This window comes from Gymnodraco acuticeps, unplaced genomic scaffold (genome assembly GCF_902827175.1).
Source record: "Gymnodraco acuticeps unplaced genomic scaffold, fGymAcu1.1, whole genome shotgun sequence".
NCBI lineage: Eukaryota > Metazoa > Chordata > Actinopteri > Perciformes > Bathydraconidae > Gymnodraco > Gymnodraco acuticeps.
This window is the reverse complement of record NW_022989867.1, coordinates 3,398,570-3,418,396: the sequence shown is the minus strand read 5'-3', so window position 1 is coordinate 3,418,396 and position 19,827 is coordinate 3,398,570. Positions and strand designations below refer to the sequence as shown.

General features: G+C 43.7%; 1 protein-coding gene across 1 annotated transcript; it reads right to left on the bottom strand.

Annotated features, from left to right (window-relative positions):
* Nucleotides 1-1,690: 1,690 nt before the first annotated feature.
* Nucleotides 1,691-15,728, bottom strand: LOC117533128 (the record flags this gene model as incomplete). Its single annotated transcript, XM_034196768.1, has 4 exons — nucleotides 15,404-15,728; nucleotides 8,105-8,205; nucleotides 7,418-7,657; nucleotides 1,691-2,575 (listed from the first exon to the last, which is right to left on the bottom strand). Coding segments are annotated over exons 1-4 (1,551 nt in total), but the record flags the coding sequence as incomplete, so codon positions are not given.
* Nucleotides 15,729-19,827: the final 4,099 nt, after the last annotated feature.

Genomic DNA, 19,827 nt, shown 5'->3' with positions numbered 1-19,827 from the left:
CATAGGCAATAACCTGAATGATAGAGTAATAAAGAGCAATTTATTTGGAGAGGCAGAAGATGGATGTGTTCAGATAGACGGATCTGATAAGCCTCATCACAGCTAATGACCTGAAATACAACCCACTCCCCCACCTCCTCCTCAGCTCCAAATATCTCAGTCCTGGCTCTGTGATGTGAGATGGACAGATAACCCGTGTATTCCGACGCTGGTCTCTGTAACACAAAATAGTCCTTTAATAGTGACCGTGTGTATTTAATGCTGCTGTTATTAACTTATATTCTGACAATTATTTCTGATATTATTACTATATATACTGAGGTGCTGCACACCCTTCACTAGTTCTATACTACTACCTATACATTCCGCATGTTCATTTATATATTTGTGAAGTTTTCATCTTATTGGGCTTTTATTTTTGGATTATGGACTTATAATAATGTAATTTATATGATATTTATATTTACAGTGCATCCGGAAAGTATTCATACCAAGCAGCAAACTCTGGGGCTGTGCCGGGAGGCCAATAAGGAAGTGCCACAAACTGCAGTTCATCTATTGGCCGATAGGCGATGACTGCAGAAAGGAGGAATTTCCATAAACCCCCATGTTAAAATGCCCAAATTTACAGCAGAAATAAACAAGTTTCTACCCCTGGATGCAATACAAATGATTCGGGATACAGTTAGATTCCACCTTCATGATTATGAATTGGTGAGTGAATTGTTTTATAATATAATTTTATAATAACTAGGGCTGTATAACGCGTTAACGCCACTAATTATTTTAACGCGATTAACGCATGTGTATTTTTCTGTATTCCTCTAAGGTACATTTAAAACAGATCAAAAATGTGCGATTAATATGCGATTAATCGCGATTAACTATGGACAATCATGCGATTAAATATTTTAATCGACTGACAGCCCTAATATATATATATATTGTTAGAGAATATTTCTTCTCTCTTCCTAAGTGTCAAAGAATAATTATTCCTTACTCCTAAGATATTTAACATATTCTGTGTGTTGACATTTACGATCAGCCCTGCTCCTTATCTTCCGTAAGGAATGTGATAATGCAGTCGTATGTTGATACTATAAGTTTTATGGCTTCACCTAGCGGACATAGGGAGTTTTACGCTAAGCTCCACAGATGTGAGAGACATCTCCTGTGTCTCCAGATGTTAACGCCCCATCTCCCCAAATATGTTGTTTACTCTCTCTGAACTAGTTAAAAGGTCTATCGAGATATATGCTGGTCAGAATTGACATGACAACCCACCCGTGCAGTCAGAACCTTTTGCTGCTGTGACTCTTGATATGAATTCTCTGGCCGTTGACTTGTAATAAACTATCAGTGTTTGACATCAAAGCTTCAACTCTCCTCGTGTCTCTCTGAGTCCTGACTCTCCATGGCTGCAGAAGTTTCCCTTACATATACAGTGGGGCAAAAAAGTATTTAGTCAGCCACCGATTGTGCAAGTTTTCCCACTTAAAAAGATGAGAGAGGCCTGTAATTTTCATCCTAGCTATACCTCAACTATGAGAGACAAAATGAGAAAAAAAATCCAGAAAATCACATTGTCTGATTTTTAAAGAATTTATTTGCACATTATGGTGGAAAATAAGTATTTGGTCAATAACAAAAGTTCATCTCAATACGTTGTTATATACCCTTAGTTGGCAATGACAGAGGTCAAACGTTTTCTGTATGTCTTCACAAGGTTTTCACACACTGTTGCTGGTATTTTGGCCCATTCCTCCATGCAGATCTCCTCTAGAGCAGTGATGTTTTGGGGCTGTCGCTGGGCAACACGGACTTTCAACTCCCTCCAAAGATTTTCTATGGGGTTGAGATCTGGAGACTGGCTAGGCCACTCCAGGACCTTGAAATGCTTCTTACGAAGCCACTCCTTCATTACCCGGGCGGTGTGTTTGGGATCATTGTCATGCTGAAAGACCCAGCCACGTTTCATCTTCAATGCCCTTGCTGATGGAAGGAGGTTGTCACTAAAAATCTCACGATACATGGCCCCATTCATTCTTTCCTTTACACGCATCAGTCGTCCTGGTCCCTTTGCAGAAAAACAGCCCCAAAGCATGATGTTTCCACCCCCATGTTTCACAGTAGGTATGGTGTTCTTTGGATGCAACTCAGCATTCTTTCTCCTCCAAACACGTCTAGTTGAGTTTTTACCAAAAAGTTCTATTTTGGTTTCATCTGACCATATGAAATTCTCCCAATCCTCTTCTGGATCATCTAAATGCTCTCTAGCAAACTTCAGACGGGCCTGGACATGTACTGGCTTAAGCAGGGGGACACGTCTGGCACTGCAGGATTTGAGTCCCTGGCGGCGTAGTGTGTTACTGATGGTAGCCTTTGTTACTTTGGTCCCAGCTCTCTGCAGGTCATTGACTAGGTCCCCCCGTGTGGTTTTGGGATTTTTGCTCACCGTTCTTGTGATCATTTTGACCCCACGGGGTGAGATCTTGCGTGGAGCCCCAGATCGAGGGAGATTATCAGTGGTCTTGTATGTCTTCCATCTTCTAATATTTGCTCCCACAGTTGATTTCTTCACACCAAGCTGCTTACCTATTGCAGATTCAGTCTTCCCAGCCTGGTGCAGGTCTACAATTGTGTTTCTGGTGTCCTTTGACAGCTCTTTGGTCTTGGCCATAGTGGAGTTTGGAGTGTGACTGTTTGAGGTTGTGGACAGGTGTCTTTTATACTGATAACGAGTTCAAAGAGGTGCCATTAATACAGTTAACAAGTGGAGGACAGAGGAGGCTCTTAAAGAAGAAGTTACATTACAGAAGTTACAGTTTGTTTGTAGGTGACCAAATACTTATTTTACAGAGGAATTTACCAATTCATTCATTAAAAATCCTACAATGTGATTTCCTGGATTATTTCCCCCCATTCTGTCTCTCATAGTTGAAGTGTACCTAGGATGAAAATTACAGGCCTCTCTCATCTTTTTAAGTGGGAGAACTTGCACAATTGTTGGCTGACTAAATACTTTTTTGCCCCACTGTATATACAGTTTAGTTTATGATTCAGCCTTGGGTAAGACCAGTGGCGGCCGGCCCATAGGGGCGCAAGGGGCGCCGCCCCCCCTCTTCCCACATGTTTGATTGTCATTAAAAATGTTAAATAAATTAAAAAAAATATTTATTTTTAATTTTTAATGAACAAGGTACATATTATATAGTTGGTATCAGTAAAATGTATAATCTACAATAAAATCTCGTTTAAAATTGTGTTACGATGTCTAAAGTAACTGATAAGTCACATGTTTCCTGCCTGGCCGCTGTGTGTATCATTACCCTCTCTCATCTGGGCGCTAAGAAAGGAGCCCTCAGCCAGAGCAGCAGCAGCCAACACATTGCTGACTGTTGCTATCTGTAAACTATGCCGCCGAAACATAATTTCGGCCAATCAGCGTCGTCAGATCTGATGGTTACAGGGCTGCAATTTCAGCACCCGATGCAGTCTGTGAGTTGTTTGGAATCGTATCCAAGGTGACGCTACAGTCAGTAGTTGATGTGGATGGCTGCATCTGCAGGTGGAGACTCCGGGTGCTATTGGATCGCCGGAGCTGTAGATTAACATTTACATACTTATTGTAGTTATAAGTGCAATGCCTGTAGCACCATGGAGCATATGTGTGGGCTGGACTTGTAATTTACAGGAAAGGAGTGAGCAGAGGGTCGAGTTGTCGATTCTTGTTTAGTTTTATGTGACTCCTCACCCTCCCAGACTTTGAGTTGCACACGTTGCTAAAGAGACGCGCTACCATGGAAACTAAACAATGGTGTAGCTGTATTAAAGTCTGAGTGGAAACAGTCGTGTGTAAATTAGATTTTGGCAGAAATCGGGAGAATTGCGGGAGAAATATGACCCCGGGAGGAAACCGGGAGAGGGCAATGAAATCAGGAGTCTCCCGCGAAAATCGGGAGGGTTGGCAAGTATGACTCTCACACACACACTCACACACACACTCACTCACTCACTCACTCACACACACACACACACACACACACACACACACACACGCACGATGTTCGTATTCAGTCTCCTAAATGGGAATTAAATCATTTGAGTGTTCCCAAAGCACCAGTGTTCTGCAGTTTGTGTGGGCCTACTGTACTGTTGCACAGTTTATACTGTAGAAACTATGTCCAGGACAAGGTTTTTGGAAATTTAGGAAGATTCATAGCTAACCACACTGAAGATTATGGATTATCTCCCCCCCCCCTCTAACATCACCAGAAGTCATAATTTAAGGGGTCATTTCTCAAAAATGTCTTCCGGGGGAGCATCCCCCCGGACCACCCTAGTATGGTTTGGTCACCATTTCCATAGCCCCACCAAAAATATTTTCCACCAGCCGCCACTGGGTAAGACTTTTATAGTCTACTCTATGGCTATGACGGCCATAATGCTAAACGGGAGCACATGTTAAAAGGGGACCAAATTATCCCAGTGGGCGGCGGAGTCAGGCGTTATAACTGGAGATCAAGGAATGCAGCGAAACGCGGATTTGGTTCGCCTGCAGCCCGCTGTAGTAGTACTAGCTAAACATCACCACAATTGTTCTGCTATGTATCGGTACTTATTTTTATTTTATTAACGTGTGAATGACAAGCATTAAGAATAACAAAAAATAGCTAATTCTCTTGCAGATTGTCTCGTTTGATTATGAATGTAACGTTTATATAGTGGAACTACACTGTTTTATCAAAACCAAAGTGCCACGCAGTAACTTGGTATGCATGTATTTCAGCAGGAAATGTGCAACGTAGATGACATTTACCGACACAGACTATATACAAATATTTGTAAAAGTTGTTCATGCGTTATTAAGTGAATATGGCATTAAAACACCTATGCTTTTTGACTGTCACATTTTTACATTTCAGCATTGCATCACTAATTTAAGTTCCATGTTTTGCTTGTTAAGCAGTCTGTAACCCTACACACCTAACATATAACTTTTCATGTATCTTTGTATAAAGGTTTCCTTTAGGTGATCCAGACAGGCTGGACCAGTGGGTGCTGAACATCCGGAGAAATAAATAGACCCCCAAAGTTTATTCTCGCCTTTGCAGTGAACACTTTGAGAGTCATTGTGAAGTCAACTTGGAAAATCCTCACAGGAGATCAAGGGGTTAAAAAGTCGGGCTGATTGACAGAGTGGCAGCTGTCTGAAATCATTCCCTAATTGCTAATCAGCGTCGCTGCACCTTTAAAAGCAACGCACCTGAAAGAAGGGCAGTAATCAAAGCTGGAGAGGGACAAACTAAAAAGCGTGCGTCCAGCAGCAGCAACGAACCAGCAGAAGAAACGTCAAAGAAGCAGCACTGGTGCAGCCATAACAAGCTGGAGAAGTGGCCGATGAGAGACGAACTGTGTGGTTAGTGAAGAGTCATACAACTTGCCGTTCGTGGCACACGTTAGAACGTGCGTTCTAGTTCAGTGTCATTTGTTTGTTTGATGTCCTCAAGTTAAAGCAACATGATTGTTGCTTTAAAAACGAATGTGATTTGTTTATTGATGTAGATGTAGATTAATAAAAACGGTTTGCATGCTGCTAATAATTCAGTCTATTATATTTGCATTTTTAATGAGACTGTATAAGTTAAAAACATAATTCATAAAAATAAAAACAATATTCACAAGTGTTAAAAAGTATATGTAAAGCATGTATTTTTGCATTTATTATTTGATGTGCATTGTATTTACAGTAATTATTTTTTATTTAACGTTTTTTTACCTTACAACCTTACTACATAAGCTGTACTGCAACAACAAAACATGACAGTAAAGAAGAACTCAAAAGAAACAAAGTTGTGGTCATTGTACGAGTGAAACCCAGTTAAAACCTATGGACTGTACCATTCCTTTCAAGCGGGGAAACTGCAAATATACCCAAGGGCTTGACAGTCATCACTTCAGCACGGACTCATGGGTACAGATACTTTAAAAAAAACAAAAAACTTTTATGGTTACATTTGTAGGTGTCAATTGTTGTTACTAATTAAATACATTTTATACATAATACAATGCTAAATAATTGTTATGGCACAGCTTGCACATCAGTGATGGCTAATGTTATTTTGATTAAAGGCCAAATTAAGGTTTTGCCAGTATAGAAACATATAAATTGAATTATTTTGCAAACCATCACATTTCTCTTCAATTTATGCAAAGACTCTTTATTATACATAGATAATTGCCATTTCCCCCCCACGTACTCTGTTAAAAACTGCAAAGTTAGCATGATTCTACTTCGGCAATAATCTTTAAAAACAGATGAATTATATTACCTTTTTTTACATTATTTTAATAGCAACATTCATTCATCTGTTGTCATCTTATAACTTAATTATCTTAATAGCTAAAAAAGTGTTAGGAACCGTGACTCACTGATATGAGGACTCAATTGCACAACCCGGAGATGAAAAGGTTTGAAGAAAAATAAACTTTAATGGATCAAAAACAAAGAAACACTCTTTACAGAGGGAGTGACAAAACGGTCACAAAACAAAACGCTCTCATGGAGGATATCACAAAAGGTACTTGGTCTCTCTATGGCTGCTTGGATCTGACTTTTTGGCATGACGAACTGACAACAGACAAGGGGAGACAGGACAATATATACAAGAGGTAAGTGGAAACAGGTGGAAACAATCAGGGGCGGGGCAGACGCTGACGATGGCGGGAACCAAGGAAGTAAAGGCACCTGGAATGAGACAAGGAGTACAAAATAAAACAGGAAGTGAAACAAACAAAACAAACATGAACGTGACAAATACATAACAAAGTAACATAATTGACGGGACACAACAGTACCCCCCCTTCTAGGGCCGACTCCCGACGGCCCAGGCTGCTCAGGGTGGCGATCATAGAAGTCATTTATGAGTGTTTTATCCACCACGAAAGTCGAGGAGACCCAGCAACGTTCCTCAGGCCCGTATCCCTCCCAATCGACCAAGAATTGGCGTCCTCGGCGGACCGACAAGTTTCCTGACCGTGTACACCGGGCCACCATCAATGATTCGGGGTGGAGGGGGGAACCAGAGTGCTCTCTTGAACTGGCTTGAGTTTGCTGACATGAAACGTAGGATGAATCTTCAAGGACCTGGGGAGTTTGAGGCGCACAGAGACAGGGTTAATGATTTTTGAGACTGGGAAAGGACCCACAAACCTTGGTGCCAACTTCTTGGAATGAACATAAAGAGGTAGGTCCTTGGTAGGGAGCCAGACTTTCTGTCCCGGCTTGTAGAGGGGGGCCGCACGTCTGTGATGATCCGCCGCTGACTTCATCCGGGTTCGAGGTCCGGAGTAGCGCCTGCCGAGCACCAGCCCAGACCCGCTGACAGCGTCGAACCATAGCGTGCGCGGATGGCACCTTGACTTCTTCTTCATTGGCAGGGAAGAGAGGAGGCTGATATCCGTTCGCACACTGGAACGGGAAGAGACCAGTGGCAGCCGATAGAAGAGTGTTGTGAGCGTACTCTACCCAGGTCAGATGATGGCTCCAAGTGGATTGCTTCTGGGACACGAGACACCTGAGGCAGGTTACGAGGTCCTGATTCAGGCGTTCTGTCCGACCGTTGGACTGCGGGTGATAACCGGAGGATCCTCCAACCTGGGGCACCAAATCACAGACACAAAACACAATACACAAAGTTAATCTTGAAATGTTCCTACAACCTGTAAGCACATCTGTAGCATCTAGCTCAACCCCTCAGCAACTTTGGTACCCAAGAAGCATTTTAAGAGAGGGCAACCAGAAAAAACAGACACCCTTGCAGGGAGAAAAACACTAGTTAACCTAAGAGGTTATAGCCCTGGACATGCCTAATGTCCAGATGAAAAGGAGGAAGAGACACCAACGCATAAGGCGTTGATTTGGATTCTGGAGCGAGTGCAGAAAGGTTAGGGGGTTATGATCTGTATAGACCACCAGGGGCCCAACTCCACTCCCAACATACACCTCAAAATGTTTTAACGCCCAGATGAGTGCCAGTGCCTCCTTTTCAATGATCGAATAGTTTAATTGATGAGAGTTACATTTCTTAGAGAAGAAACTCACCGGGCATTCGGAGCCGCTCTCATCAACCTGCGCGAGTACAGCCCCAGCTCCAACCTTACTAGCATCCACATGAAGAATGAAGGGCTGGTCCATCTGGGGAGCTGCAAGGACAGGAGCAGAGCACAACACAGTTTTCGCAGCCTCAAAAGCCTGTTGACATCGAGGAGACCATTCAAACTTGACCTTAGGGCTGGGAAGAGAGGTGAGGGGCGCAACCACCGTAGAGAAATTCTGACAGAACCCACGATAGTACCCCACCATGCCCAGGAAACGAGAGGGTTATTTTGTGGTTGTGGGAACAGGGAACCGGTCGATTGCCAGCACCTTTGCCCTCACTGGCTTAACCTGTCCTTGGCCAACTACTTTACCCAGGTAGGTGACCGTTGCCTTAGCAAACTCACCCTTTGCCAAGTTAACGGTCAGACAAGCCCAGGCAAGACGTTCAAACAGCGCATTAATGTGTTGGAGATGTTCCTCCCAAGTGTCACTGTATACAACAACATCATCCAGATACACAGCGCAGCCAGCAAGACCTGACACCACCTGGTTCATCAGGCGTTGAAACGTGGCTGGGGCATTTCGTAACCCACTTGCGGGGGCTTGTCCGAGATAATTTCCGGTGCTGGATAAAGGACATGGTGACCTATTTCAGTCAGGGAGTGTTCATACAGATTGTTGGTTGATCTTACTCTATGTCTAAGTAACTGGTCTTACTCACAGTTGTGTTTCTGTCCAAGGCAAGCTATGTTTTCCGGTATTGCTGTTTTGTGTTAAAGGCTGTCAAATGTTTGGAACTCTTATTCCTGTTAGGTATAAGCAATGAGACACAAGTTGTCTCCATTGAACCTTTTTTTGTTTTTGTTTGTTATTTTTGTGTAGTAAGTGGCTAGAGCATTTGCTCGGGTGCACTCCATGACTGCCTAGGTGATTTTCAATTGCTGAGAATTGACCGGGTCACTGGGCTTTTGTGCTTAAAATCCTCCCACAATTCTACACGAAGACTAGGGTTGAGTGAGTCAGTAAGCATTTGGTAAGGTAGTTAGCCAGAGGAGTGGGGTGTCCATATGTAAAACTGTCTTTCACTATCAGTTACTGCTGGAAAAACCTTGCCTTGGTCGGTAAACAGTTAAATGGCTTCTATTGAAGGTTTTGTTGAGTCCCCAAATGAGGATTTGTTGGGTACTTATAAAAAAGATCAGCTTTTGAGAGTGGCTGACCATTACGGTCTTGAACTTCCCAAAAAGTTGAATAAAGAGGAGTTGTTGGTAGAAATAAAGGCACAGTTAGTGGACAAAAGTGTTTTGTCTGTCTTTCTGGGGCCTGCCTCCCAACAGTCAATTGAGTCAGGTAATGTTTCAGGTGTGGTTCCAGTCCTGTCTGGACTTGGGGTTGGACTGTCATTTAAAGAACAGAAGGAGCTTCTAATGCTACAGTTGGAACGTGATGTGGAGGTAGAAAAGTTGAGACAAAATGCCCGTCTTCAGGAAGCAGAGATGGCTTCTAGACAAAAACTAGACTTGGAGCACTACAGATTGGAGCTGATGAGTGAAGGTAAGCTTCCATCTGAGACCAGGAGAGCTGCAGAGACTGTAGGTCAGGTTCCTGTAAATCAAGCATTTGATATTGCTGTTAATTTGAGGATAGTTCCGAGGTTCAACGAAAAGGACCCAGACATTTTCTTTGTGTTATTTGAGCGTCTAGCAGAGGCACGAGACTGGTCTGATGTTGAGCGCACCCTTCTGCTTCAGTGTGTCTTCACTGGAAAGGCCCAGGAGGCTTTCGCTGCCATGACTGCTGAAGACAGTAGCAATTACCAGTTAGTGAAAGCTGCTGTACTTCAGGCATTTGAGTTAGTACCTGAAGCATATCGACAGCGCTTTAGGTTACTCAGAAGAGAGAAGCAGTCACACATGGAGTTTGCTCGTGATTTAACCACTAGTTTCAACCGTTGGTGTGTTTCCTCACAGATAAAAACTCTGGAAGATCTGCAGGAGCTTATCTTGCTTGAGCAATTCAAAGGTACCTTGCCTGACCGTGTTGTTACCTACATTAATGAGCAGAAAGTAAACCTAGTTTCAGAGGCAGCCAAGCTGGCAGATGAGTTTACTCTGACCCATAAAGTGTTTTTTGGCGATGCGGGATACAAAGAGAGTAGTGCGGGGGCTCACTTCAGTAAAGGTGTTTCAGAAGGAAAAGACAAGTTTCCAGTTAGGATTGACCGTGGAAATCGGGGGAAGTTTGACCCAATCATATCTGTAATTACTGTTTTAATAAAGGACACTGGAGAAACAATTGTCCTGAGTGGAAGAGAAAGCCTGGGCCTGTGTCGGCAAAAGCGTCTGGGGCTGTAGCATCGTTACGTGCAGTGGAAAGGGAAAATGTCATTGCGGCTGTGCGGAAACACACTCAGTCCTCTTTATCTGAATCGGTAATTCAGGCTCCTGTCAGTGAACATGAGGAGATAGACCCTGGTTATAAAGCTTTTGTGTCTGATGGTTTTGTTTCACTGGTCGGGAGTAAAGAGAAGGTACCGGTAAAGATATTAAGGGACTCAGGGGTGTTGGACTCGTTTATTGTTGGTTCTGTGTTACCTTTCTCTCCTAAGACAGACACCGGTTCCAGTGTTGAGGTCCGGGGGATGGGATTAACCGTCTTCTCTGCTCCACAGCATAAACTGACATTAGTCTCCAGTCTGCTGCAAGGGGAAGTGGTCATGGGAGTGCGTCCTTCTCTGCCTATGGGGGGCATACAGATCATCTTGGGAAATGACCTGGTTGGTGATCGGGTATGGCCTGGGTCTCCAATCTCCCAGGTAGAAGGTGCTAAGAAAAAATAATCTGTATTTCCTGTGCCTACCTTTCCTTTGCCTTTGTCTTGTAGCGACCTTGGGAAAGAGCAAAATAACGATGCCAGGATCTGAATCAGAGTGATCCTTGCAGCTGGGCAACCTTTATACCTTCTTGTGGCTCCGCCTCTAGATGGGCGGGCACAAACAGGACGACACTCCCAGAGGACAGCAAGGCAGGGAGCACAGCCAGGCAGAAGGGGGGAGGAGTCGTCACAATAAAGGGTTGCTAATTTTGTTTGTTAGAGAGAGAGAGAGAGAGAACATTTACAGGTTTTGAAGAAGGCGTGGAGGAGGTTGCCATCGTCTTATCACTGAAATAAATAATCATTGTCTAGACCCTCCAGAAAAACGCGGGCTAAAATCCTTGATTATGCGATTAAACATGCGGGGTTTTTATGTGATTTTATGCGGTGAAAAGTTGCGAAATATGCTAAATATTTTTCTTATTTATTCTCTCTCACACACAACCTGCCACTAACGTTAAACCCCTTTACTATTCAATTAAACACATTCAATGTTTATTTATTGTAAAAGCAATTGGGCTATTTTAATCACATTCTCTCACACACACACTTCTCCGCCTCATTCTGTTTTCATTTACTTGTTCGTTATCTGATCAGAACTACAATCTCATTTTGATCAAAAAAAGCCAATACGCGCCGTCCTCCGAGCTGGACACATTACATTGGTCTCTATCTGCAGCCCGAGAAGAAACGATTGCTCAGGGACCGTCTGCAAAGTGTAACTCTGAAAAAAGAGAATACAATAATATTCAATCACTATTATACAGCTTATTACTACCAAACTCACCACACACATTAATAGTCTCCTGTGTGTCATACTACAGCAAGGAGTTTGGAAGAATATGCTTTTGAATAATTTTGGGGAATATTTATAATGTAAATCTTCAATCTTATCTTAAATAACTTTACTATTATACAGTATATTTCTACCATACTCACTATTTCATTGTTGTTGTTAGCATCTGGTTAGCTAGCTGCGCTAACGGTCTGCAATCTCGTGTTATCACTTTTCTAAAACATTTCCAATTTAGCAAAAAACCACTGTTTTTATGATCAAATAGTTTACACAAGAGACGAGCATGACCATAGGAAGAGTAGCTTTTGTCGAGAGCAAAAGCTAATGGGGATCCTTAATAAACATAAACGGTTATTAAAAGCTGTTTCTAAAACAAGGAGAGGGAGAGCTCTGTCCTGCCAGACTGAGAGAGATAACTACAGCTCAGTGAGGTAAGGGACTCTGTTTAGATTATCACTTTAGTCTATTTATTTCAGTGGGTCTCAAACGTTTTGGTCACCATTTATGAGAATAAATGAAAAACAGTTATTTTATGACCGTAAAACAAGAATACAGTTTAAAAGGTGACATGGTTAAACCGTACACTCCAGCGCGTGCACTACGCTCTGCATCAGCCAAACGACTCGCTGCACCCTCGCTGCGAGGGGGACCCAAGTTCCCATCGGCGAAAACATGTGGGTTTGCTGTCCTGGCTCCAGGATGGTGGAATGAGCTCTCCATTGACATCAGGACGGCAGATAGCTTGCACATCTTCCGGCGCAACCTGAAAACTCATCTCTTTCGACTCCACTTCGAGCGATAGAACTATTAACGAAGCACTTTTATACTAATAAAGGACTGGCTTATCTAAAGCCAGTTGAGTAGCACTTGAAATGTTTGGCTCTATGAAACCTGATGTACTTATATGACTCTGTTTTCTTCAAGGTTGTATTTTGTTGGTCGAACGCACTTATTGTAAGTCGCTTTGGATAAAAGCGTCAGCTAAATGCAATGTAATGTAAAAAGGTGAGTGATTTGTAAAATATCCATAAAGAAAATCTGTTTACAGTTCTGTTTCATATGGGTTTTGAGAGATGTATCCATAAATTAATGTTTGCTCTCAAAATGCACCAGGTTGATGCATTTAACTTCAATATTTAAATTGAAGTTACCCCCCCCCCCCCCCCCCCCCCCCCCCCCCCACCACTTGTAAAATAGCACTTTACCTCTGCTTGACACACAAGCAGCGGTTTGATTGGCTAGAGCAGGGGTGGGGAACCTCTGGCCCCCGGGCCGTATACGGCCCACGAGACAATTTGGTACGGCCCTCGAGGTAATTTATGAACACACGCAAAAATGTAAGAAATCTAGACCGCAAAAAAATTAAACAAGCGAGTGCCTGTTTTTCCTGGCCACGGTCAGGGTCCTTGAACACAACACGAGCCTAACGTGTCATCACGTGGTATATGTCTCGACTGACAGGGGCAGTTCTGACGGAGAGCACCAGAACGCAGCTCCGCTCCAGCACTTCAGAAACTGCAGTGGAGTACTTCGTGACCACAGAGCGTGAGCGTTGTGATCAGCTGTTTTAGCGCAGTTCTCCAGTGAAGGGGGGGGAGTCTCCCTCCGCAGCCGGTTGGCGTAGTTTTGGCACAATTCCGTTGTACAGACCGACGTTAACAGCAGCCCTGTCTGTGCACACGGAGACCGGTGATCTAACCGCATTCTGGAAAAGCTTCACATGTACGTCGGTACGCAAATGCACTTTGTGACACAAGTGACGGTACGCATTTGAGATTGTTGCCGTACCTGCGTACCAGTTATGTGCACCCCTGCTTATTAACCATGTGCTAATTGCTAATGTTATTTTAAAGTCGAAATGTAGGTAAATTGATTATCCTAAAACTAAACGTACAGCTTAGTTTACAATACGCTAATTCCTTTACATATAGGCTACAGTCTGTGGCTAATTCCATAGGCTAATTCACGCAACACTGGCCATATCTCTGCTAGTATATCTTCTTCACCTCTTACTCGTTTAATATTTAGGAGAGTGCATTTACGTAGTCACGTTCTGCCTCTCTTCCTCTGTTTCTGGCTATTCTTTTCATACCCTTGTTTCTCTGAGAAGAGAAGAAATACTATTCTAAAAGGAGCTGACACATGGTGTCTCTTCACTTGTACACTTGAGGGGTCAGAGTTTATATGGTGAGGGGTTCCATGAGCGATATGCGCCGGCCTGTGCCTTTACCTTGGACTTCTAATAGAACTGCTCGGGTCTTGATAGATTGAGTGGAGAAGTTCATGAGATCTTTCTAGAGGGTTATCAAGAATAACTTTTATCCAATGACCTTTTCCCTCTCTGTCTGTGTCTGTGTATTCTCTTGTTCCGATTAACCCAGCCAAATCTTTTTTCTTGTTTTGTATCTATATCTACGCCGGGATCCAGAGTTGAGGCTGATCCTCTTGCTGTAGTCCTGTGTCTTGGATCCTCTATCCCGATTTCTGGATTAAGTCGTGGACTTCGGGTCGTGGCTGAACCTGTCTCTGCGGTCCTGCCTTGGGTCTCGTCATGCTGCTTCCCTGATGGCTTCCTCAGGATTGTAGCTGACATCCTCGTGGATTCATCCTCTTATTACAGACACATGCATTTCCTAACATTCGGTCTATATGCTGTAAAATGTATTATCTCTTTGATTTACACACGGCATCTATTGCACGTCTGTCCGTCCTGGGAGAGGGATACCTCCTCTGTTGCGCTCCCTGAGGTTTCTCCCATTTTTCCCCCTTAAACTGTGGGTTTTCTCTGGAAGTTTTTCCTTGTACGATGTGAGGGTCTAAGGATAGAGGGTGTCGTTTTTCTCATACTAATGTTCTGAACAATCTGTGCTGTTGTATTTGCTGTAAAGTGTCTCTACTGTAGGCTAATTTTATTATATGTACAGCACTTTGGCTTGACCAAAAATCGTTTATAAATGTGCCATATAAATAAAACTTGATTTGATTTAGTTTACAAAGTGTAGTTACAAATTACATTTATATTTGAAAAACGGTGAAGCATTTAACAACAATTGTATAGTGCAGGTTCAAGAACATTTAAATCAAAGGGACAAGTTTTGTAAAGTTACAGGGTATCTTACCTTCAGAAGATACCGGGAACGAGGAGCAGTGACCGCAAGCTTGGTTGTTAGCTTAATACTGGGAACATATTAGCTTAGCTTCTTAGCCTGAGCTAGCTCTGGAACTTCCAGCTCGGTGGCAGCAGGTCCTGCCTCGGCTCCGCCTCTTTGCCCTTATTTGGATCAGGCTGGAGCAGGCGGGAGTTAGACTCTGACGTCACTGTCCGACTCCGCCTAATAAGGGCCTCTCGGCAACTCTGCAGAATCCTATGGGTGACGTCACGGACACTTCGTCCATTTATATATACAGTCTATGATCCATACCCCTTCACTTTTTCCACATTTTGTTATGTTACAGCCATATTTCAAAATTGATTAAATTCATTTGTTTTCTCAACATTCTAGACACAATACTGAAAGTGACAAAGTGAAAAAAAAATTAAATAATTTTTGCAAATGAATTAAAAATAAAACACTCAAATATCACATATGCATAAGTATTCACACCCTTTACTCAATACGTTGTTGAAGCACCTTCAAGTCTTCTTGAGTATGATGCTCCACGCTTGGCACACCTATCTTTGGGCAGTTTATCCCATTCTTCTTTCAGATCTCTCCAGAGATATTCAATCCGGTTCAAGTCTGGGGTCTGGCTGGGCTCTGGCTGGGCTCTGGCTGGGCTCTGGCTGGGCCACTCAAGGACATTCACAGACTTGACCCGAAGCCACTCCTTTGTTATCGTGGCTGTGTGCTTAGGGTCGTTGTCCTGTTGAAGGGTGAACCTTCGCCCCAGTCTGAGGTCCAGAGCGCTCTGGAGCAGGTTTTCATCAAGGATCTCTCTGTATATTGCTGTATTCATCGTTCCCTTGATCCTAGTCTCCCAGTTCCTGCTGCTGAAAAACCTCCCCACAGCATGATGCTGCCACCACCATGCTTCACTGTGGGAGGGTGTTGGCCAGTGTTGGGCAAGTTACTTCCAAAATGTAATATATTACATATTACTTATTACTGTCTTTTGAAAGTAATAAGTTACATTACAATATTACTGTCTCTGAAATGTAATGAGTTACACTACTTTGTAGTTACTTTTGAGTTACTTTCACCAAAATAACCACAAAAGAATGGCTAGGTATTTTAAATGCTAAAATGTAGTTTAGTGCATTATACATCCAGTGAAGGGCAATGTGGTATAGCATAACAACTGTGTAGTCCCTTGTACAACTTTTATTACATGGCTTAGTTGAATACTCGATTCTGATTATAAATTCTTAACATGTGACGCGTTGTTAATCCAGTACAGACCACTGTCAAGGACTATAATGAAGGTTGCTAAGGAGGATCCAGAAAGAGAAAGGGAAAGAGGTTAAAAGACGGACCGCTGGACGTCAGATAAATCACCAGAAGAAGGCAGAGAGGAAGTAAACACTAACAGGACACGGAATGGGCTCTGTAGTGTGTTTAGTATATGGCCGTGTACAGGCCCGGTTCCAGAACAAAATGACTCAGGGTGCCTCTGAGATTACAGGGGGCCCAGCAGTAGTAGGTTTACATGAGCAATAGTGCATACATGCCAACCTTTCCAAATCCAAAAGAGGCATTTTATGCATTTTTCAGAAAAAGACAGTAGATGAAGGATGTGTCAGGATGTAGAACTATTGTGTGAACATTGGATAAAGCCAGGTTCATATTCTTGTTTCATGTTGTTGACATATTAGAGTCAAAGGTTTGCGAAATATCTTTGTGTTGCGCCATAAATCAGAAAATACTGCATTAAAAAAGTTATTTCCTGCATTTTTCTACTGATAAAGTGTGATATAAATAATGTACAGGCTTTCAGATTGCTGTAGCTCACTAAACAGAGACATTAACGACATGTTTGGTGTTGAAAATGACAGAAAAAGTGAAAGAATGGGAGATAAATATTTATATAAAAATTATATTTTGTGTGTGTTTGTGGTCCTCTTTCAGTTGAGACACTGTAGGTGAAGGATGCTTCAGGAAAATATCAAACACTGGATGTCTTTCAGTCGCCAACATGTGTTTTCAAGACACTGATACTAACGGGGAAATCCTGCAGGACTCAAATGCCTCGTCTCTGTTCCCTTAAGCCATGCCTTAAACTCATTTGGGAGTGATTACCCATCAGCCCCGTGCAGAGGAAAGGCAGCATTACCCCCGGTCTGCACGTTGTTTCTCTTTCAGAAACACAGAGGACTGTTTGTATGATGCGATCACACACACGCTGCAAACGGTGTCCGCCAAAAGTCGAGTCCAGTGTCTATGTAGTGTCATTTGTATTTGTTATAATTTGGGAAGATTGAAAATCGGTAGGGAAAGCCAGCTAAGTCGGTAGGCGGTAGAAACATGTCAAAAGCGGTAGACTACCGCCCAAATCGGTAGGGTTGGCAGGTATGATAGTGGCCGGCAACAGCAATGAAAAATAGCATTGATGGTCCCCAATGAACAGATTATGGCATTTGTTATGTTTTTAAACCAAGCAAGTGAGAACATTTCAAGTGAGTGCAATCCAAAGTGGACTATGGCAAAGAAAAGCACAAAAGCTTCAAAGCTGTACTGATAAAACAAAGGAGAACATATTGTAAATCAAGGCAAATATTATTTGAACCAGCTCATGGTTTGAAATGGCAAACATTGAAAAGCAAAAGTATTATTAAAACCATGTACTAAATCATCACTTTGTGTCACGATCTGTCTGTGTTGTGTTTTGTCTGGTCTAGATCTGTCTTTTGTTTTCTGTCTGCGTTGTGTTTTGTCTTGTTTAGATCTGTCCTTGGTTTCCTGTCTGTGTGTGTTCCCTCCTACCTGTTCCCTCCTACCTGTTTACTTGATTGTGTTCACCGTGTTTACTCCTCCCTCCTCACCTGTCTCTTGTTTCGTTGATTAGTCTTGTGTGTATTTAAGTTCTGTTTTTGCTGTCTGTCATTGTTGGTTCGTCGTTTGTCTGAGACTGTGTTCACCGGGGAGTGTTCTGTTTTTTGTCACATACACCTTGAAATAAAGGTATTTTTCTCTGTTCAACCTGCATTTGGGTCCTGCCTGTTTCACTCACCCTAACAGAAGAAACCAACCAAGAATGGACCCAGCAGACAGTTTGTACGAGGTGAAGTACAATTTAACATGCTTGAGGAATGACTTTAGTAATGAAGAGAGGTAGTCAGTTATTTCTGCGGCACGCCAGGAGGTAACCTCAAGGCCCTGACTGAGGGAGTTGCTACCCGAGTGGGTGGAGGACTTTTTGGGCAGCTTTGAGGTCAAACCTGTTTCCCGGCCTGCTAGCCCCTGGCATGCTAGTCCCCTGCCTCCCAATTCCCAGCCTGACACCATACGTCTCGGTGTGTTCCGTCTGGAGTCAACCACTGCTTCTTCCCCATTTCCTGCTCCTGTCCAGGAGCCGTTCTTGGGTACTCGTCTGGCTTTTGGAGGTCCACGGAGCCTCCAAAAGGCTCCTAAGAGAAGGAGTCGCAAGTCCAGGCTAGCAGCCCGAGCCCCAAGAGTCATGGTTCCGGTCCCAGTTCTGGCCCCAGCAGCCATGGTTCCAGCCTCAGTCCTGGCCCCAGCAGCCATGGTTCCAGCCCCAGTTCTGGTCCCAGCAGCCATGGTTCCGGCCCCAGTTCTGGCCCCAGCAGCCATAGTCCCTCCTCTAATCCCTTCTTTAGTCCCTTCTCTAGTCCCTCCTCTAGTCCCTCCTCTAGTCCCTTCTTTAGTCCCTTCTCTAGTCCCTTCTCTAGTCCCATGTCTAGTTTCCTCTCGAGCCCCCTCTCCAGGTTTTTTTTGCCACATTTCGGTCAGATACAGAAAGTCCAGGTTATTGTCTTTAATGAATTCATTCAGAATGTGGCTTTTATTGTGGATGGAGCGTGCATTGGGAGGGGTTGTGTGGACCGGGGGAGTGGAAGGAGATTGGTCAGATTCACGTGTTGTTTGTTGTGATGGTGACAGGACCGAATGAAAGGGATGGAGTGTGGAGACGTGGAATGTGTTAGAAATTAAAATCATATGGCGTTTGAATTAATTAATTTGAATTAAATACACTATTTAATTTCAATCAGTTTTATTCTGAAAAAAACGGAATTTCACACTAACTATTAACTTAACACTTTTATTCTGAAAATTCTTCATTTCCGGTTAGCATTAGCATGTGGCGAAATGCTACGTTTTCAAATCGTGAATTGAAGGTGAAATGGCGTGATGTTGTACCCTAAACACACAGGGTTTAACACTCATGTATTGACGCTGAAGTCACGTTTATTAGGGAATGTTTAAATAACTATAGGTTATTAGGTGCCTGAGCGGCTGCTGCCGGAACCGGAGACTTTCTTGGCCAGCTCGTCTTCGCCTCGTGTCTGGGCTGGAGACCCGGGGCGGGCTGTGGCCCCTGCTGTTTCGGGATCTTGAAACGGGCAGGACGTGAGGCAGCCTGAGCGAAGGACTGCCGCGAGGCAGTTGAAGGCGGCGGCTGGACCCTTCGGGGAAGACAAAGCTGGAGAGCCTCATCCTCCTTCTTTTTGGATACACACCGCTGCTGCATCGAAGCTAGAACGGAGCCAAATATGCCCTCGGGAACAATAGGCATGTCCAAGACGTCCTATTTTTCCCGGTCTGGAAGGTTCGTCAGGGTAAGCCACCTGGCTCTCTCCTGTACCACCATTATCCCCAGTGCTTTGCCCGTGGCTTGGACTGCACAGCGCTGCAAATGTCCGTGATCGCTGCGATTTCGTCCCACACGGCAGGCTCAGGTTTGATCGTCATGTCCTCGCAGAGCTCCGCCTGGTAGGCGGTCAGCAGCGAGGAGACGTTGAGCGCCCTGGCGGACAAAGCTACGGCTTTATAGGCTCGTTCGGTCATTGCTGACTGGAAGCGGTCTGCCTTTGCCGGTAGCGTGGGGTTCCTGCTTGGTGCCAAAGCCAGCCGCGGTTGGAGGTGGGCTGCCACCAGCG